The sequence below is a fragment of the Galeopterus variegatus genome, unplaced genomic scaffold, assembly GCF_000696425.1.
Source record: "Galeopterus variegatus unplaced genomic scaffold, G_variegatus-3.0.2 Scaffold6322, whole genome shotgun sequence".
Classification (NCBI taxonomy): Eukaryota; Metazoa; Chordata; class Mammalia; order Dermoptera; family Cynocephalidae; genus Galeopterus; species Galeopterus variegatus.
The window spans coordinates 67,668-90,158 of NW_007732433.1; the positions used below are offsets into that span (position 1 = coordinate 67,668).

At 33.3% G+C, this 22,491-nt stretch overlaps 1 protein-coding gene across 1 annotated transcript in view; it reads left to right on the forward strand.

Annotated features, from left to right (window-relative positions):
• The window catches only part of LOC103606121 (DTW domain-containing protein 2-like), a 48,708-nt gene extending 26,644 nt beyond the window's left edge, over nt 1-22,064 (forward strand). The window contains exons 2-4 of the mRNA XM_008590709.1: nt 6,106-6,196; nt 9,863-9,957; nt 21,845-22,064. Coding sequence (XP_008588931.1) covers nt 6,106-6,196; nt 9,863-9,957; nt 21,845-22,046 — 388 coding nt within the window. The 3' untranslated portion in view covers nt 22,047-22,064. The remainder of the gene's footprint in view (nt 1-6,105; nt 6,197-9,862; nt 9,958-21,844) is intronic.
• The last annotated feature ends 427 nt before the right edge of the window (nt 22,065-22,491 follow it).

Genomic DNA, 22,491 nt, shown 5'->3' on the forward strand with positions numbered 1-22,491 from the left:
TGACAAAGACCCTCTATAAATTAGGTATAGACTGAAAGTATCTCAACATAATCAAAGCCATATATAATAAACCCACCGCCAATATCATCCTGAATGGGGAAAAACTGAAAGCTTTTCCTTTAAGAACAGGAACCAGACAAGGAGTTACTTTCTCTCCTACAACAGTGATTTTTTTTTCACCCACCGAAGTCTATCCTTCCTTTGTTCCTGAAGCTAGTTGTAAGATAAAAGAATCTAGTAAGAAAATCAATTTTAGGGGTTATTAGAATGTTATTATTTATACTTAAAGTAGTCAGGCGTGGAAGATGTTATCTACTTTTCTTTTATGATGAAAGGTTATTGTAATTTTATAATAATAATATAATGCTATTTCTCCTTTCATTGGTTATGTTGAATATATAGTTTCAGAAATTTAAAAACTGTAGCTTATCTTGCAGATAATTTTAGTTTCTTTAAAATGACAGCAGAGGGCACTGTGGTATTCAGTTTTCCAAAGCCTGTTTTAAAATTAGAAGGTTGCAGTTTGTGTGTAATGCAGTGTGTTCATGTGTAATCCAGTTAAAAGCTACAAAACATTTTGTTTTTTGCTTTTTCACTTTGTTGGGACTATGAGAAAGTTAGTTGAGTATTAGAAAATTTGAGGTGCACTATTTTTCTGGGTTTTACATTTGCTTTTGTTTATTGGATAAAAGAAATCCTTTAAAAATAGTAATTATTGTAAATCTTTTCACTAATCTTTAAAGTTTAGTTAAGTAAGATTATTTTGATTAAAATCAGTACCATGAGAAAAAAGCTTTCAGTGAATATTATGTAAGAAATTTAATTAAACTTTTGAAAGATGTTTTTGTAGGTCCTAGCATTTTTAGTTGTATGTCAGATATAATTTTTGTTAGCCCACAGGTTGTCAGAGATAGCATACCTAGAGTGACAGATTACTTCTGTATTACAGCATTCACTTAGGAAGCAAGTCAATCTTAGTCTGACAGGAAGCCTCCATATTTATTACTACATCCTTAATGAGAAAAAAAGAAAAAGCTTATTTCATGAAATTCCCTTAGGGAAACTACTTAAAGGTTTCATTTATATTTTAAGAATATAACTAATATTGGGTTGTATAGATTTTAAAGGTGATAAACTCTAATGAGTAGAAAAACCGTATTTATAGTGCTTTTATAATACATTTAAATGTAGAGAAGGGAAAAATCTCAGCTCCTACTTTGGTCATTCTCTTTAAATTAGCTCAAAATAATAGCCATTAATGATTACATTTGTATAATGTTTGCCTGCCATTTAGTAGTTTTTTCCAACTACTTTCTTGGTACCTCATCATTACCGGTTTTATGATGGAGGAAATTGAAAACCTGTGACATGCCCAAGGTCACATAGCAAGATAGTGACATTGTCAGTCACTTAATGTTATTCCCCAAACCTATACCCAATTGACCAGTTTATGTTTTTTGGATATTAACTTTTATTCCTCAAATCTATATAAGTTATACAAATAGCTTAACTTTTGTTTTAATTTTTTTTTTTTTTTTTTTTGGCAACTGGCTGGTATAGGGATCATAACCCTTGACCTTGGTGTTATAGTACCATGCTCTAATCAGCTGAGCTAACTGTCCAGCCCTTGATTTTTTAAAAAAATGAAAGTTCATTATTTATAAATAATCAATTTTGATGTGTAATTATATGGTATTTTTTCCTTCCTGTCAAGTATAATAGCTCATAGGAATCAAGGAGCTTTAAAAAATTCTTCTGGCCTGGTGAGAACAAATAAAATCCATGAGGGCAGGAATCTTTGTTTTATAGTTCCAAATGTCTAATGTCTGGCACATAGGTGTGCTGTAAATATTTGTATAAAAATTTGTTGAGTTCATAAATTATTTAGCCATTTCCTATTTGAATTATTTAAATCTTTAATAGTTAAGTTTAGATGTAGGGAGATTGTTCTGTCCTTTGGAAAAAGATTTTAGAATGAGGAGAGCAATCACTGCACTAGTTTAGTAAGAGATGGTTTAACTGTTGGACAGCTAGTCACTAACATAGTGCGTGCAGAACATTATAGGAGAGGAAAGTATGAGAAAGGATGGTGTTAAGGTAACAAATAAGCACGAATTCATATTATAAAGTAACTTGCTAAATATGAAGTTGGTCAATTGGAATTGCAAAAATGTTTTAAAGAACTATAGTTTTATTAGTTTGAAGTAATTATAGTTAGAATTAGGTTAATAAAGGGGACATATTTTAAAATAAATAGATAATGATGTTTTATGAGCATATCAAAGCATGAGCCAAAGCAATTAGTTTTAGCTTAAATCAAGGTTACAGCATTTACACATAAAGTATGTAGCTGTTTTTTCTTTAGTAAATATTTTCTTCAGTAAGTATTTTTTGCCTCTTATGGGCTATCATTTACTAAAAGCATCACAAAATATAACAAAGGAAGACCTGACACTCTGAATTTCATTTATAATACAAAATACTACTAATAATACTAATAATTGCTTAAGAACTAGAGAGGGCATGGAGGAGAGATCAAAATTTGATATGTAAGAAAATGAAAGGATGGGATAGGAAATTGTGTAGGAGGAGAAAAGCATCCCAAGGTGGAGGTAAGAGAGAATGTAAAGGTGTTACGTATTCAACAATATTTATTAAGAGCCTGTTATGGTGTATGCTGGGAATATAGCACTGAAAAAACGTAGGCCAAGTCCTTGCCCTCATGTAGCTTACACTGTCTATTCAGACAATATAATGTCAAATAGAGATAAAATGCTATGAAGAAAAATCAACCAGGATAAGGGAATAGAGATAGAGAATGATAGTGAGAGAAGAGATGGTTTGTTTTAGAAAGGGGCATTGGAGCAAAGACCTGGACTAAGTGAAGAATCAAGTCCTGAAGATACCTGGAGCAAGATACCAGGCAGAGCGCCAGTAACTAGACATTCAGGTGTAGAAGACTACTGTAGGCCACACATGATACCAGAAAGATATAGGACAGGAGCCACAGCTTGCATTAGAGCAGTCTTAGATGTTTCTTTTCGACTTGAATCCTTGTGGCATCAGGGAGTAAGTGATGTTCCACACTGGGCAGGTATGGATCCTGTCTCATAGCTTCATGCCCACAGGAGCCAATATCTCTTATACCAACTCTCTAGTGAGTTTCTAGGGTTCCAGTTTAGGGAAACCCAAAGTGTGATGTCCCCATAAGGTCTTTATAGTTCTCCAGTCCATATGCAGTCTACTAGTCGGGTCATTTTAATTATATACGGTGCTGCTTAGCAATATAGTTGTCAGGTTGTCGGGATAACAGAGCTAGTCAGTTAAGTGAAGGTCAGATTTTCACGCAGAGGGAAGGGTTTGGGTAGCCCTTTTGTCCGCAGCTTTGTTGTTTATTGTTCTTTGATTTCTACTTCTTGAAAAAGTTCATCAAGCGTTGCCAATCCTCAGGTGCTGATGGGAATGGATATATGGTCAGGATTTAGATATGAATGAATTCAACTTCACTTGGAAAAAAAAACAACAGTGAGGTGGAGAGCCTTAGTGCCTTGCATCTTAAACCGTGGTCTTACCGGGAATGGATATATGGTCAGGATTTAGATATGAATGAATTCAACTTCACTTGGAAAAAAAAAACAACAGTGAGGTGGAGAGCCTTAGTGCCTTGCATCTTAAACCGTGGTCTTACTATTCTCCACCCCCTCATTTCTTACCCACTGAACATCAGCACCACCGAAGAACTTAGTAGAAGTGCAGGTTCTCAGGCTTACTGAATCAGAACCTCTGGGCATTGGGAGGTCAGGCAGTCTATAATGAGCCCTCTAGGTGATGCTAATGAAAGCTAAAGATTGAGAACCACTGTGGTAGAGGACACAAAGTTAAATGAAAAGCCTGCTCTAAGAGGGTTGACTGTCTAGAAGGGAGATGCAAATGTGAAGATAAAATATTGTCATGTACTGTGGTCAAGTGTTAAAATGTGAGGGTACTTCAAAAAGTTCATGGAAAGATTTGAGTATCTTTCAGTTCTATTTTACCATGAGCTTTTTGAAGTACGCTTGTAGAAATACAAGTAGGAATATAAAGGAAATATATATGACTAAAATAAAAGGCAGAGAATTCAGCTCTCAGAGTAAGAGAAACTTGCAAACAAGGAGACAGAGGAGTGTCCTGGAGCATAAACAGTGTGGTCCTGGTTAGATACTGTACTTAAAATAATGTAATTATAGCATAGATTTATGGGTTAAATTGACTTTGGTGGTGTGGCCTCAGAATCTAACCAGTTCCAGATGACCAACTTTTAATAGACTTTTGGAGCACAGTTGGTAAATATTCTTAATGGTTCCTAGATATGAAGATAACTTGATTTCTGTAGAGAGTTGTATTTAGTTATTTAAATTTTCAGAGCTCTGTATTAAAAGGCAAAATGTTTCAGTTGGATTTTTTTATTTAAAAAATGTCTCATTTGACATTTTCACTGAGTTTATTCAGAGTCCATTGAGGATAAATTATTAATTGTTGTAGAGAGTTTAAAAAGGGCAGTTTGTATAAGTTGATTTTGTGACACCGCTGAGGAACTTCATTTATATTGAGGTTTTTATAATTCTAAAAATCCTCCAAATGAGTTGAAGTTAAACTCAATTTAATAACAGATGCTGCACAACACATTTAATGAATGATAATATGTATTATAAAAACATAGCATCATAGGTGGTTCATCTATTAAAGGTTAGAAAACATTTGTTTAAGGTAAAAAGGTGCTGTGGCAGCCCAGGGTATTACTATATTAGGATTTTAATTTGTAAAAGATTAAGCTAATGTTTGTGGACTCACAGCTTTTCTTCAGCCAAAATTTAAATAGAATTATTAAAAACAAAAAAATCAAAGTTGAACTCCACCCTACACATTGGAGTGCTGCTAGGGTATATCTGTGCTGTTTAAATTGCCTGGTTATGTTAAAGAAACATCAATTTTTACTTGATTCTCTTGCATTGTGTGTTTATTCTTTGGATCATCTTAGCTTATGCTTTTGATAAACTTAATATTAAAAAATTCAGAATCTTAAGTATTTTAGAGTTCGGATATACCTCATCCTACTCATCCTTTTACTGAAAGAGGAATCCTTTCTTATAGTAACCTTCAATCTGTCACTATACCCAGTTCCATCAACAGTGCTCCTCTGTTGTGTTTATTCTTGTGACTGCAGAACAACTCTCCATCCCTGTAAATCTTGGGTTAATCATCCACTCCAGGTTGGGTTGGGGAAAGAGGAGGTGGGGTCTTGTTGCACTATGCATTCCTTCCTAAACAAATAGTAAAGCACTAAAAAGTAAGTAAACAAAAACAAAGTAAACAGTAACAAAAGGCAAAATCAATAGATAAGGTAGATACTTCATGTATATATTTGAGCCGAATATGATTTGGTGGCCTCTTAGGTTTCTTCTCACAATTGGTAAGCTCTCTGTATTGACCGGTGGCTAAGTTTGATTAGAATTCTCCTCTAGGTGGTAATTATATTCTAATATTTTATCATGTTATTGTTCCCTCCAACTTCAAATGATACAGAAGAGTTGCCAGGTTTCTCTTTGACATCAGATCTGTTCTTGATTTGGAATGCAAGTTGGGAGAAGTGTTGCTTCATGAATACAAGGACCATGATGACTTATGAGTATTCTTCCACTAAAGATAACTAAGATTAAGAATTTTTTTGGGCTGGCCAGAAAGTTCACTTGGTTGGAGCTTGGTGCTGATAACGCCAAGGTCAAGGGTTCAGATCCCTGCACCAGCCAGCCACCAAAAACAAAACAAAACTAACTAAATAAAATACATACAAAGAAATTCATGATGAACAAAATATCAAAATTAAAAGAAAAAAGAATTTTTTGAAGTAACCTCTATATTAGATGGTATAGAATTTATTTGAATTTTTTGCCAGATTCTCATGTCTAAAGTCTGATCTATTAAATTCATTCTTGGTGTTTGATTTTGAAAATAATGTAGGTTTAGCAAACCTCTTTGTATAACAAATTGAGATTATATTCAAGTTTTAGGATATTGTTATATCATTATTTTCAAAACTTACAAGTTTTTTTTTTTTTAACCTTTTAGCCGGCCTCAGAAAGTGTGTTTGTGTCCATTTTTACCAGTGCACCCTCTGCATATCTCTACCTACTTGTACATAATTCAGCATCCAGCAGAGGTAAGATTTTGTAAGATATTACAATTTCAGGTAGATTGTGAATGCACAAGAGAAAACAGACTGATAAACATACTCATCTGTCTAACTCTTTAGCGTTTCTGAAAATAAATTGATAATAAACTCTTTCTCTTTGGGAAAAAATAGAGATTGTGAATGCACAAGAGAAAACAGACTGATAAACATACTCATCTGTCTAACTCTTTAGCATTTCTGAAAATAAATTGATAATAAACTCTTTCTCTTTGGGAAAAAATAGTTTTTTTTTTAATAGATTATGTGATAGTGTAGGGTCATATGCTTTAGAGACAGATAAACTGTGATATTGAATAGTATAGAAATTCAGAACTTCAACAATTTTGGATGAAGAAAAGATGATATTTTTGTGAGTAAAGAGCTAAAAAAAATTGCTTTTTAAATTTTGGTCATAGCTTATGTTCCTTGATGTCTTTTCTAGCTAAAGTAGAACTAACTTGGCATTTTAGTCTTATGAAATGAATATATAAATACATTTTTGTTTCTTGTAGATGAATAGAACAAGCATGTATATTTTATAATATAAAGACTTTTTAATTAATAATTTTCTATACTGGTTAGAATTATGCACATGCCAGTGTGTATGAGTGTTTAATTTTCTTCATTACTAACTGCAGTAATGAAGAGGGGAGGGAAGGAGAATATAGAAAACCGTAAATACAGTTAATACAAAACTAGTTAATGCATGGTATAAAATGGATTTAGTGTAAACTAAAGTTAAAACTCTTCTCGTATTTAGGAATTCAGGACATCGTAGATCCAGTCACACTTTTGAAGAAGTAATAATTATTTTTTAAATTTCTGAAGCCTATATCATTTGAAGACTTTAATAAAGATATAAAAAAATTAATCTTTTACATTTTTTCAAATGATGAAACACTTATTCTTTTATTGCAAATTGTAACTATTCCATTTGTTCCACGACCTCATTTTTCCATCTTAACAACAATGTGCTTTTGTCAGGATTTTGACAATTTAGTCATTAGCATTGTTTACTGTATTTAAACTTACAACACTGCCTCGCTCAAATTTACATAAAATAGTAGCTTGCTGGCCATAGCAGTTTTGGTTAAAACCTGACTTTTTGTGGTGAATGCTCTTTTAATTTTGCAGTACGCATAGCATGGTGCCTTTTTATTATCGTGTGATTCTGGACATAAGATGGTTTTTAAAATGTGGGTGTTTTCATTGATTTGTGGCAGTTTTAATGTTTTCACTTTCCTTATTTTTTTTAATTTACTTTTTACCACAATTAATCCACGGCTTAGATGATCAGTCCATAACGTGTGTGCTACAAATGTTTTTTATGCATACACAAGTACATCCATGCTGTTTTTTCTTATCAACAAGGGAACTTTCCAGTCTTCATCTAACTCAGTAAAACAGGGCTGCCTGTGCTTAACCTCAGCACTGTTTTCGATAATGTCAATTTGATGACTTCCCCATAAATAAGTGATCATAAACCATTTGGATAGGCTCTAGGAAGGGGCTTTGGGAAAAGAAGACTTGATGGAGTAGAAGATATGGAGGTGATATGATGGAGCATTTGAAAGATTAGTTTATGTATGTAGAAAGTTATTTAAGGATAAAAACAAAACAGTTATCAAAAATAACAAAAATCTTCACGAAAAAGAAGTGTTATGTTAAACTACTTGGCCTTTATGAACAACGTATATTTAACCATTATGTTGTAAACACTGCTTAATTGATTTAACTAAAAATATTAGAAGATGTGAGAGTAAGGAGTGGTCTAAGTGAGCTAAATCCTTGGGCTGGCTGCTTAACTCAGTTGGTTAGAGCATGATACTGATAACACCAAGATATAGGGTTTGATCCCTGTACTGGTCAGCCACCAAAAAAACAAAACAAAACAACAACAACAAAAATCCTCATTTGTTATGAGAGGCTGTAATTATAAAGTATAGTAGTTAAGGAGCCAGATTGCCTGAGTTCAAATCCTTGATGGCTCTAGAAACTTTGTAACCCTGTGCAAGTTAATTAACCTCTTGTGCTTCAGTTTCCTTGTAAGCAAAATGGACATGACACAAGACATTTCTTTACAGGTTCATTGTGAAAAGTAAAAATTAACCTCTTGTGCTTCAGTTTCCTTGTAAGCAAAATGGACATGACACAAGACATTTCTTGTGAAATGTGAAAAGTAAATTGTGAATTGAACATATACACACACACACACATTTACACTTAAATTTGTGTACATTAATGTGAGTTGTTATGATGATATTGGTAGTCTGTAGGTAATATCTAAAACCGATAAATCAAGAAATAAGACATATATGGAAACATGGAGATAACTACCTGAAGAAATAGCTAAAAGAGTTAAAGTGATTGCCTCTGGGAAGTGGTACTGGGGAGTACATCTGGGAATAGCTGTGGCATTTTAAATCTTTTGGCACTATTTAATTTGACATATATACATGTATTACTTTGATAAAAGTTTGGAAAGTGATTAAGTCTGTGTCAGAGTCTCATAGTGATGGTAAGGAGGGGAGAACACTACATGAAACATTGGAAAATGTCCTAATACCCACCTAAGGTAGAGTAGCTAGTCACCTGGCTCTACAGGATTAAGGATAGAATTCTTACGGCAACAAGAAAGGTGGTTTCTAGTATTGAAAGCTATGACATTGAAAAAAATCACTGATGATAGTCAAGTTAATGGAATTTTCCAAAATGGTCACCAGATTTCTCTAAAGTTACTATTTTGTTCACTTTCCATACTGTATATTCTTTGGAAGCAAGGCCATAATTCCAGCCCACACTCAAGTGGGAGGGAGAGATTATGCTCCATTTACTGGATTAAGGAGTATTTATGTTTGTTATTTAGAATTCTTCTGTAAGGAAGATTTTTTCCTTCTCCCTTGTTTGTTTATCCAATCGTTTATATCATTCTGGACTCTGTTTTAACTTGGGTTATAATCCGATCATGTCATCTGTTTTGCTGTTCAAATTATTCTATTTTGGCCATTAAGAGCTCTTTAAGAGTGGCTTCTGTGTCACTTTGATATGCCTCATTATTTTTTGAGTACTCCTTTGCTTTTTGGGCATAAAGATCTAGGCAATTATCTTCAAGCTAACATAGTACAAAATGTAACTACTATCAAAATAAAAAGTTTGTCGGAATAAATGATTAATTTTTGTTAAACACAAATTTACTTTTTCATAATCCTAACTATTATACATATTAATGTTATTTGATTAGAAAACCTGTAAACATACCCAAATGTGATAAACAGGTGTGTTTTAATTATCCTTAATAGTGATAAGTCAGAGGCTGCCCAATTAGCTAAGAGTGAGTTGCTGATGACACCAGGGTCCAGGGTTAGATCTCTGTACTGGCCAGCTGCCAAAAACCCCAAAATACAAACAAAAAGCCCCCCATAATAGTACTGGCAAATTGGAAAAAATTTACCTCTTTTTATTCAACTGTAGTAAAAGACTTGTGAAAATTATATGTTGGTTCTGTACCAGCTAACCAAAAAAAAAAAAAAAAAGCCAAAAAAACCCAACAGAAAACTTATATGTAAGGTTATGAGTCAGATATTCATCATAAAAGTTATAAAAGTGTGTTTATCTAAGTAAAATTCTATGTTTTAATTAATTTTTTAATTAAAGGAAAACAAAGTGTTGCGGACAGTTCCTCTACTAGCAGCATGCCTCCCCCAGGACAAGTGTAAAGTAAAGATTGGTCGTCGCTTCAGTGAAGAAAGGTAAATTAACTCTTAGGGCAATTTAAAATAATTCATTTCTGCGTAGATCTTTAAAAATGGTTTCCTTCAACTTATTCATGAGACCCAGAACATGGTACATTGGAAGTTGTCAAAAAATTTAAGTTCAGCCTTCCTTCCAAACAAAATAATAGAAGTCAAAACAAAACAAAAACAGAAACAAAAAAGAAACCCACACACTGAAATGTTCTAAAAAGGGGAATATTGAATTATCTGAATTTCATAGTAATATATGTTGAATCTGAAGGGGAAATATATTTTATTTCATTTTTGTTAAAGGAGCCTTTAAGTTGGTAGGGTATTAGGTTTAATCCAGTTTTTTCTTTTCTTTTTAAAAAAAAAATTTTTTTTTTTTTCAAAAGGCGACTGGTAAGGGGATCGTAACCTTGGCTTGGTGTTGTCAGCACCACGCTCTCCTAAGTGAGCTAACTGGCCATCCCTATATAGGGATCCGAACCCGTGGCCTTGGTGTTATCACCACCACACTCTCCCAAGTGAGCCACCGGCTGGCCCCTTAATCCAGTTTTTTCTGTGGTGCCTAATATATTGCTTACTCAGTAAATTATTCTGATGAATTTTATATTAAAGCAGATTAAGACTATTGATTTGATGTTGATCTGGTAACTGGATGACTAATTTAGGCTTTTGTTAAAGTATGTGATGTAATCATAGGAGAATGATTAAGAGACATACTGCTTTTGGTGTCCTTTGTAATGGAATTTAAAAATAATCATTTTCTATTTTTTTTTTGCCTTTAGTATATAAGAAAACAATTGGTTTTTGTGTATTAACTCTGTATCCAGTGACTTTTTAACTTGCCCAGGTCATAGCGAATTAGAGGGAGATCCTGGATTTTCTTTCTTTTTTTTTTAGTGGCTGGCTGGTATGAGGATCTGAACCCTCGACCTTGGTGTTGTAACACCATGCTCTAACCAGCTGAACTAACAGACCAGCTCTCCAGTGACTTTCTAAATTTATTTATTAGTTGTAGAAATTGTTTTGTACATTCCTGGAACTATTTTTTATTATCTGCAAGTAGGGTTATTAATACTTCTTCCCTTCTGATATTTATGCTTTTTATTTCTTTTTCTTGCCTATTGCAATAACTGGGGCCAGTATTGGGCACAGTACAATGTTTATTAGAAGTGGTGTAAGCCAACATCTTTACCTTGATTCCAATCTCAGGGGACATTGTTAAATATTGATATTTAATCATTGATATTGATTGTACATCTCTCTACCCCCTCAGCTTTGTTGAAGTATAATTGACAGATGAAAATTGCATATATTTACAGTATACAATGTGATGTTTTGATGTATGTATATATTGAAATGATTACCACAATCAAGCTTATATTTGACATATCCATCACTTCACATAGTTCTTATAATTTGTTAAAGACCTTAAATAATATTGAGAAGAACATTGTAGTGTGTGGATGTGTCAGGTGAGAAACAAAGAGGAAGTAAAGCCAAAATGCATGAAGTGAAAGAAATTTATTACTCCCGGATTGATTAGGGTGCCAGTGGGAGGCAACTGGAACTCTGGAGGTGGCAGGTCACTCAGTCATTGAGTGGGGAAGGTGAGGGTTGAGGGGAGACCTTTGGGAGTATGCCTTTATTAAAGTCCATGGGCATTATCCCCTAGGCTTTCCTTCATGGGTTGTAGATTGGCTAGTTTAAAGAAAACAGTGGGAAGGGAGAACTTACTCACATGACTCTGGTGTTGATCATTAAGTTTTATTGTGGTCTGCAGCCTGTGGTGTGTTGGGTTTGGGGTTAGTGAGGAACAAGTGGGCTGTATGGTAAACACCCACATGGGAAAGGGAGGTTTTAACTAGGCCGAAGGTGACAGGGCCTGACTGGTTTGCAGACAACTTATGTGAGGCCTAAAATGGATGCCAAGGCAGCAACTATATTAAACAAGTTTATAACAATAGTTGTCCTTTTTGTTGTTGTTTTTTTGCAGTGAGAACATTTAAGATCGACCCTCAGGCCGGCCCCGTGCCTCACTCAGGAGAGTGCGGCGCTGGTAGTGCCGAGGCCGTGGGTTCGGATCCTATATGGGGATGGCTGGTGCGCTCACTGGCTGAGTGGTTTGATTTATTAAGGGAAAATTTTGGTTTCTTGGCTTATTAGGGATTTGGGTTGATAATTTTGTTGTAAGCTTTTTGTATCAGGTTCATGCTGGCCTTATACAATGATTTGGTCATTTTCTACTCATCTGTTTTCAAAAAGAATTTATGCTCACTTAGTTTCGAGCATGATGTTGGTAACACCAAGGTCAAGGGTTTGGATTCCTGTAATCGGCCAGCCACCAACAAAAAAACCAACAACAACAAACAGCAGAAATAACAAAAATAATTTATGTATAATTTTACTATTTTTTTCCTCGAATGTTTGATAGAATTCACCAGATAAACAGTCTGATTCTTGAGTTCTTATGTGTGGGAAGGTTCATTCTTGCAAATATAATATATATATTAAATGTAAGGAAATTCACATTTTCTATTTCTTTTTCTGTTAGTTTTGGTAATTTGTACCTTTCAGAGAAATCGTACATGTTACCTATATTTTTGAATTTATTGTCATAAAGTTGTTTGTAGAATTTCTTTATTATTTTTTTATGTCTGTAGAATCTGTAGTGATAGCCTCTTTTTCATTCCTGATTTAGGTAATTTGTGTTATCTTTCTTCTTAATCTGTCTCAATCAGTCTTTTTAAAGAACAACGATTTGGCTTTGCTATTTTTTTCTGTTCTTTGGTTTTCTGTTTGATTGATTTCTACTCTTTGTTATCTTTTTCTGCTTGCTTTGGATTTAATTGCCTCTTCTTTTCATAACTCTCAGAAGAAAATTAGGTAATTGGTTTTAGACCTTTCTTTTTTGTTCATATGAACATTTAATCTGTAAATTTCTTCTCTTAATCATTGCTCTAGCTGCACCTCACTACTTTTGTTATGTTGTATTTTTGTTTTTGTTCAGATCAAAATATTTTCAAGTTACTTTTGTGATTTCTTCTTCAGCACATAGATTATTTAGAAGTGTGTTGCTTACTTTGCAAGTAATTGAGGAAATTTTAGATGTATAACATTATTTTTATTTCTATTCTAATTTATTCATACTCTGTGATTTCAAGTTTTAAAATATTACTAAGACTTGTTTTATATTCCAGTGTATGGACTATTTTTTGGTGACTTCTTAATGCACAAGAAAAGACTGTGTATTCTTTAGTTGTTAGAATTTTGTAGTGTTACACAAATATCATTTAGGTTAAGATGATTAATAGTGTTGTTCATATCTTCTGTATTCTGACTGATTTTATNTGTTAAAGGAGCCTTTAAGTTGGTAGGGTATTAGGTTTAATCCAGTTTTTTCTTTTCTTTTTAAAAAAAAAATTTTTTTTTTTTTCAAAAGGCGACTGGTAAGGGGATCGTAACCTTGGCTTGGTGTTGTCAGCACCGCGCTCTCCTAAGTGAGCTAACTGGCCATCCCTATATAGGGATCCGAACCCGTGGCCTTGGTGTTATCAGCACCACACTCTCCCAAGTGAGCCACCGGCTGGCCCCTTAATCCAGTTTTTTCTGTGGTGCCTAATATATTGCTTACTCAGTAAATTATTCTGATGAATTTTATATTAAAGCAGATTAAGACTATTGATTTGATGTTGATCTGGTAACTGGATGACTAATTTAGGCTTTTGTTAAAGTATGTGATGTAATCATAGGAGAATGATTAAGAGACATACTGCTTTTGGTGTCCTTTGTAATGGAATTTAAAAATAATCATTTTCTATTTTTTTTTTGCCTTTAGTATATAAGAAAACAATTGGTTTTTGTGTATTAACTCTGTATCCAGTGACTTTTTAACTTGCCCAGGTCATAGCGAATTAGAGGGAGATCCTGGATTTTCTTTCTTTTTTTTTTAGTGGCTGGCTGGTATGAGGATCTGAACCCTCGACCTTGGTGTTGTAACACCATGCTCTAACCAGCTGAACTAACAGACCAGCTCTCCAGTGACTTTCTAAATTTATTTATTAGTTGTAGAAATTGTTTTGTACATTCCTGGAACTATTTTTTATTATCTGCAAGTAGGGTTATTAATACTTCTTCCCTTCTGATATTTATGCTTTTTATTTCTTTTTCTTGCCTATTGCAATAACTGGGGCCAGTATTGGGCACAGTACAATGTTTATTAGAAGTGGTGTAAGCCAACATCTTTACCTTGATTCCAATCTCAGGGGACATTGTTAAATATTGATATTTAATCATTGATATTGATTGTACATCTCTCTACCCCCTCAGCTTTGTTGAAGTATAATTGACAGATGAAAATTGCATATATTTACAGTATACAATGTGATGTTTTGATGTATGTATATATTGAAATGATTACCACAATCAAGCTTATATTTGACATATCCATCACTTCACATAGTTCTTATAATTTGTTAAAGACCTTAAATAATATTGAGAAGAACATTGTAGTGTGTGGATGTGTCAGGTGAGAAACAAAGAGGAAGTAAAGCCAAAATGCATGAAGTGAAAGAAATTTATTACTCCCGGATTGATTAGGGTGCCAGTGGGAGGCAACTGGAACTCTGGAGGTGGCAGGTCACTCAGTCATTGAGTGGGGAAGGTGAGGGTTGAGGGGAGACCTTTGGGAGTATGCCTTTATTAAAGTCCATGGGCATTATCCCCTAGGCTTTCCTTCATGGGTTGTAGATTGGCTAGTTTAAAGAAAACAGTGGGAAGGGAGAACTTACTCACATGACTCTGGTGTTGATCATTAAGTTTTATTGTGGTCTGCAGCCTGTGGTGTGTTGGGTTTGGGGTTAGTGAGGAACAAGTGGGCTGTATGGTAAACACCCACATGGGAAAGGGAGGTTTTAACTAGGCCGAAGGTGACAGGGCCTGACTGGTTTGCAGACAACTTATGTGAGGCCTAAAATGGATGCCAAGGCAGCAACTATATTAAACAAGTTTATAACAATAGTTGTCCTTTTTGTTGTTGTTTTTTTGCAGTGAGAACATTTAAGATCGACCCTCAGGCCGGCCCTGTGCCTCACTCAGGAGAGTGCGGCGCTGGTAGTGCCGAGGCCGTGGGTTCGGATCCTATATGGGGATGGCTGGTGCGCTCACTGGCTGAGCGCGGTGCAGACAACACCATGCTGAGGGTTGCGAGCCCCTTACCAGTCAGAAAAAAAAAGATCTACCCTCATGGCAATTTTCAAGTGTACAAATACATTATTATTAACTGTAGTCACCATGCTGTACAGTAGATCTCCAGAAGACTGTACATTTTTGTAGATGCCATTTATCAGTTCCCAAAGTGCTGAGGATTTTTATCATGAATAGTTATTTATTGAATTTCATGAAATGTTTTGTCTTCATCTATTGAAATGATTATGTAGATTCTTTCTTTAATTCTATTAATATGGTATATTATGAAATTGATTTTTCAATGTTAAAGAAACTTGCATTCCTGGGATAAACCCTTCTTGGTCATAATATAGTATTTTTTTTTGTATATTGCTGGGTTTGATTTATTAAGGGAAAATTTTGGTTTCTTGGCTTATTAGGGATTTGGGTTGATAATTTTGTTGTAAGCTTTTTGTATCAGGTTCATGCTGGCCTTATACAATGATTTGGTCATTTTCTACTCATCTGTTTTCAAAAAGAATTTATGCTCACTTAGTTTCGAGCATGATGTTGGTAACACCAAGGTCAAGGGTTTGGATTCCTGTATCGGCCAGCCACCAACAAAAAAACCAACAACAACAAACAGCAGAAATAACAAAAATAATTTATGTATAATTTTACTATTTTTTTCCTCGAATGTTTGATAGAATTCACCAGATAAACAGTCTGATTCTTGAGTTCTTATGTGTGGGAAGGTTCATTCTTGCAAATATAATATATATATTAAATGTAAGGAAATTCACATTTTCTATTTCTTTTTCTGTTAGTTTTGGTAATTTGTACCTTTCAGAGAAATCGTACATGTTACCTATATTTTTGAATTTATTGTCATAAAGTTGTTTGTAGAATTTCTTTATTATTTTTTTATGTCTGTAGAATCTGTAGTGATAGCCTCTTTTTCATTCCTGATTTAGGTAATTTGTGTTATCTTTCTTCTTTCTTAATCTGTCTCAATCAGTCTTTTTAAAGAACAACGATTTGGCTTTGCTATTTTTTTCTGTTCTTTGGTTTTCTGTTTGATTGATTTCTACTCTTTGTTATCTTTTTCTGCTTGCTTTGGATTTAATTGCCTCTTCTTTTCATAACTCTCAGAAGAAAATTAGGTAATTGGTTTTAGACCTTTCTTTTTTGTTCATATGAACATTTAATCTGTAAATTTCTTCTCTTAATCATTGCTCTAGCTGCACCTCACTACTTTTGTTATGTTGTATTTTTGTTTTTGTTCAGATCAAAATATTTTCAAGTTACTTTTGTGATTTCTTCTTCAGCACATAGATTATTTAGAAGTGTGTTGCTTACTTTGCAAGTAATTGAGGAAATTTTAGATGTATAACATTATTTTTATTTCTATTCTAATTTATTCATACTCTGTGATTTCAAGTTTTAAAATATTACTAAGACTTGTTTTATATTCCAGTGTATGGACTATTTTTTGGTGACTTCTTAATGCACAAGAAAAGACTGTGTATTCTTTAGTTGTTAGAATTTTGTAGTGTTACACAAATATCATTTAGGTTAAGATGATTAATAGTGTTGTTCATATCTTCTGTATTCTGACTGATTTTATGTGTACCTTTTCTCTCAATTAACAAGAAAAATGTGTTAAAATCTCCAGCTATAAATTATGGATTTATTTTTACATTCTGTTTTTTTTGTTTTTGTTTTGTGTATTTTAAAACTCTTATTAGGTGAATATATATTTAGTATTGTTGTGTCTTGTTGATGAATTGTCTCTTTTATCATTATTAAATGTCTGTGGTAATACTTCTTGTCTTAAAGTCTGTTGTGTGTGATGTTAGTATCTGTATAGTATGAGTCTTGGCTTTTAAATCCAATCTGACAATTTTTGTTGTTTAATTGGATAGAGATTATTCCAGTTCCATTTATTGATTTGTTTGCTTTTAAGTTACTGAACTTGGTATTTGTTTTCTGTTAGTCCTATCAGTTCTTTGATCCTTCGTTCTTCTTTTATATTTAGATGTCTTATAGTTTATTGAGTTTTTTTCAGTTTGTTTCATTCTTTCTCTTTCTTGGCTTTTTAGGTATGCCTTTGTGGTTATTTTATGGATCATACTATACTTGTCTTTTTTTTTTTAAATCATTTTTTTCCTTCATGGTACATTATGCATTCTTAATTTATTTACCTTGAGTTGGTGTCATATGCTAAATATATAACATAAGAACCTTACAAAAATATAAATGCATGCAACCCCCTTCAATATTTTGTGCTATTGTTTTCATATATTTTATTTATAAATAATAGGAGAACCTGGATGTAGTGTATACACAACTCTGTACTATCTTTGCAATAATTCTGTAAATCTAAAGCGGTTAGTTAGATCTTCTTTGGTTGGTTATTTACCTACTTTTAACATTTTACATTAATTAGATCTTATTAGATGAACATAAGGATTATTTTGTCTTATTTTGTTATGTTAATTGCTAGTAGAGGATTTTTCGTTTTTTTTGGTTACCATGAAACTATCTGGAAATATTTTCTGCCACTTATCAAGTTTTGTAGAGTTAAGGAGTATTCTTTGGTTTTTTAAATCAGTGTTTTGTAATTTTTCACATATAGGTATTCTATATAGTTTATTAGATTTACACGTAAGTATTTCAATTTTGGGGTAGTATTATTGTAAATGGTATTTAAAAAGTTTCAAATACCATTTATTCATTGCTTGTTTGTGGGAAAGCAGTTGACTTTTATATATTAACCTTGTATCTTATGTCCTTGCTATATCCACTTATTAGTTCTTGGAGTTTTTTTGGTCAATTCATGGGATTTTCTACACAGATGATTAGGTTATCTGAGAATGGAGACAGTTTTATTTTTTTCTTTTCAGTTTGCATGTCTTTTGTTTCCTTTTCTTGCCTTATATTACAGTAACTAGGGGCTGAATAACCGTGGTGAGAGAGGACATCCTTGCCTTGTTCTTGATTGTAGGAAACCGTTATATATGCATAATGCTAGCTACAGGTATTTTGTATGTTCTTTATCAAATTGAGGAACTTCTCCTAGTTTGCTGAGAGTATTTATTGTGAATGGGTGTTGGATTTTGACAAATGTGATTTCTGTGTCAGATGATGTAGTTCTATGATTTTTCTTCTTTAGTCCATTGATGTGGTTGATTACATTTACTGATTTTGGATGTTAAAAGCAGCCTTCCATACCTGGAATAAATCTTGTTTGGTCATGGTAGATAATTCTCTTTATACATTGTTGGGTTTAATTTGCTAATGTTCTGTTGAGGATTTTTATATCTATGTTCATGAGATATATCAGTCTGTAGTTTTCCTTTCTTATTATTTCTTGATTTGGTTTTGGTATTAGGATAATCCTGACCATATAGAATGAATTAGGAAGCATTTTCTCTGCTTTTACTATTTGGAAGAGGTTGCAGGTAATTGATATCATTTCTTCCTTAAATGTTGAGAGAATTGACTGGTGAAACTGTGTAGGCTGGTGGTTTCTTTTTTTGGAAAATTATTAATTACTGATCAATTTTAAAAATAGGTACAGAGCTTTATGGTTTTTAAAATTTTTCTTTGTGTGTTTTGGTAGATTGTGTTTTTCAAGGAATTTGTTAATTTTGTCTAAATAATGACATTTGTGGGCAATGAGTTTTTAATAGTATTTCTTTATCATTCTTTTAATGTCTATAGGATTAGTAGTGATCACCTCCCTTTCATTTCTGATATTGATAATTGTGTCTTCTCTCTTTTTTCTTTATTATCCTGACTAGTTTTTATCATTTTAATTGACCTTTTCAAAGAAACAATGTGTTAATTTGCTAGGGCTGTCACAACAAATTACTACAGACTGATGGCCGAAAAGGAATTTATTTTCCCACAGTTCTGGAGGCTAGAAGTCCAAGAGCAAATGTTGGTGGGCTTGGTTTCTCCTGATCCCTTTCTTTTTGCCTTGCACATGACTACCATCTCCCTGTCTGTTCACATGGTTGTCCCTCTGAGGAGGTTTGCCTTGGTCTCTTGTGTGTCTCCAAATTGCCTCTTATAATTACACCAGTCTGATTAGATTAGGGCCCACCTCAGTGGCCTCATTTTGGCTTAATCACCTCTTTAAAGATGATTTACTTTTCTCTAAATACAATCATATTCTGAGGTACTAGGGGTTAGGAATTCAACATACGAATTTTGAGGGGATACAATTGAGTCTATACCAACCAGCTTTTGGTTTCATTCATTTCCTCTTTTGTTTTCTTGTTTTCAGCTTCATTGATCTCCATTTTTAGTTTTATTATTTCTTTTTTTCCTGTTTGCTTTAGGCTTACATTGCTCTTCTTTCTCTAGATTTTTTCTTTTTTCTTTTTTTTTTTAAAGGAAGAAGCTTAGGCTATTGATTTTAGATCTTCTTTTCTAATATATCCTTCTAATCATTGCTTTTGCTATATTGTGCAAATTTTGGTAAGTTGTATTTTCATTTTCATTTAGTTCAAAATAGTTTAAATTTTCCTTAATACATCTTTTTTGACCCCTGGTTTCTTTAGAAGTGTGTTGTTTAATCTCCAAATATTTTGGGGTTTTCCAGCTATCTTTCTGTTTATTGAGTTTTAATTTAATTCCATTATAGTCCAAGAGCATACTTTGTATAATTTCTTTTCTTTTAAAATTGTCAAGGTATTGAAGTCTCCATCTATTCTATTGGATTTGTCTGTTTCTCCTTTTGTTTCTATTAATTTTTGCCTCAAATATCAGGGGTCTTCAAAAAGTTCATGGAAAGATTCATATTATCTTTTAATTCCATTTCCCACAAACTTAAAATTACCCTCATATTTTGACACTGAGTTTCAAATATCAGGGGTCTTCAAAAAGTTCATGGAAAGATTCATATTATCTTTTAATTCCATTTTCCCACAAACTTAAAATTACCCTCATATTTTGACACTGAGTTGTTAAGTGTATACTTTAAGGTTGTTATGTCTTCTTGGAGAATTGACCCCTTTTTCATTATGTAACACCATTTTCATCCCTGATAATTTTCTTTGTTCTTAGGTCTGCCTTGTATGTAATTAACATAGCTACTGCAGTTATCTTTTGATTAGTGTTATCATGGTATAGCTTTGCCTATCCCTTTCTTTTTTTAAAACAGCTTTATTGAGATATAATTTGCATACCATTTAATTTATCAATTTAAAATGAACAAATTCAGTGATTTTTAGTAAAATCAAAGATATTTGCAATAATCACCAAGTCAGTTTTAGAACTGACAGTTTCATCACCTCAGAAACCCTGTACACACCTATTCCTATCCCTCCATCCTCTCCATATCCCTGTCCCTTTCAGCTCTAAGCAATACTAGTCTACTTTCTCTCTATGGATCTGATTATTTGATATTCATATTTGATATCTGATATTTCATATAAATTGGATTTTATATGTGGACTTTTGTGACTGGCTTCTTTCACTTAGCACTTTGTTTTCAAGGTTCATGCATGTTGTAATGTGTATTAGTATTTAATGCCTTTCTATGACCACATAATAGGTCGGAAAAGCTGGGATAAAGTAGTTTCCCTTGAGGGAGGGAAGGCCTTTGTTATTGAGAATGCTGTGGGCATATTTCAAGATGGTTATTTTTCACCTTTCCCTGCCCTAAACACACCAGGATTTTTCTCAAAGTTTCACTGTGAGAATCCGGTGGGGCTTTTGGATGTAAAACCCACAGAAGCATGGGCCCCCCCAAGACTGGGCCCCTGAGAGTTTTAACTAAGGTTAGTCTACATTCAGCCTGCAGAAATTTGTCAATGACTGTTAAAAATATTCCTATCAGTTACTGGCTTTTGTGGTTTCTGCTCTCCAGTAAACTGTTTTGGCTGTAATTCTCTGTATTTGCCTTGCCTCTTTATTTTTTGGTGTTTTTCCAGTGGCCTCAATTTTCTCATGGGTCTAAGAAAAGATGTTGCTATTTAGTTTGTTAGCATTTTTCTTGTCAGAATGGGAGTGATGGTTTTCAAAGTTTTTTATATGTCTGAGCTGAAATTGGAAGTCCAAATGATCACATTGTCTTTAACTTTTCTCCTTCTTCCTCAAGAGTGTTTTATTCTTGTGGGCAGAGGCTATCTCATTCATTGTTACATCTCCAGTGCCAAAATGCTTTGACACATATTTTTGAATGAATATTGAATCAGTTAACCTTATAACTGGACTGGATAGATAATACATGGTGAATTTAAGAATCTGGCTTGTGCATAACCTATGCAACCTAACTTACCTAACTTCTCCTTGTGGTTCTTCCATTGCTTCCAGGTTTATGATAGGATTGTTGGGATTGTGCTCAGATTGCTAGGCAGTGCCAGTTGTTGGCTTTGATACAATTCAAATTACAGGTGAAATAGTAGTGAGAAAAAGAAGACTTCTTCAGAAGAGTTAACATTATGTCACTAGCAGTTGGATAGAAAAGCCTCAGTGGGGAAGAACAGTGAAGATGTGAAGACTAGAGGAGAGGGGCAGAATTGTAGCTAATGAATCAGTAAAGATTGCACAACATTTTGAGTCTTTCAATTAATATTTTATAAACAAATTAGTACCTGTATTTTATTAGACAAATGACTAGATAGAGGGGAACTTTTATTAGGAAATTCAATAAGAATAATGAAACTTTTTTCTTCCAACAAGCTAATGAAGATATATTTAAAAAAATTTTTTTTAGAGATCCTGAACTTTCAACTGTTTGCCGGAAGTCTGGAACATTAATATTATATCCAGGGGCTGAAGCTGCTAATTTGGAAGAATTTATATTAGATTCTCCTGTTTATCCTTCCACAATCATCATCATTGATGGTACATGGAGCCAGGCTAAGGACATTTTCCATAAGAATTCCTTGTTCCGACTACCCAAACAGGTAAACTAGTATTTTGACAGAAAGTAAGTACAAATGTATGTTTATGTATATTTTATATGTTTTCTGTGAAAACATACATTTTTATATATGAATTTGATGGTATTTATGTGTGTGAATGTATGTACATATATATATGTGTATGTGTGTTTGAATATACATATATTTGCGTATATATGTAGAAAATTGCAAATTTGTCATCCTTTCTCAATTCCTACTGCCAGACTTCAATGTACGTTAGGCATTTTGCTGTATTAAGAGTCTCTCAGACATTTAATCAGAGAAGTCTAAGGATTAATTATTTCTGTGTGTATTAATGTTTTATATTAAGAAGTGTTATATTTATACTTTTATTTGGTTACTAAATTATTGTAACCAGTTCTTATCAGGAATGACTAAATTTTTTTTTTTTTTTGTCTTTTTCCGTGTCCGGCAATGGATCGCAACCCTCAGTGTT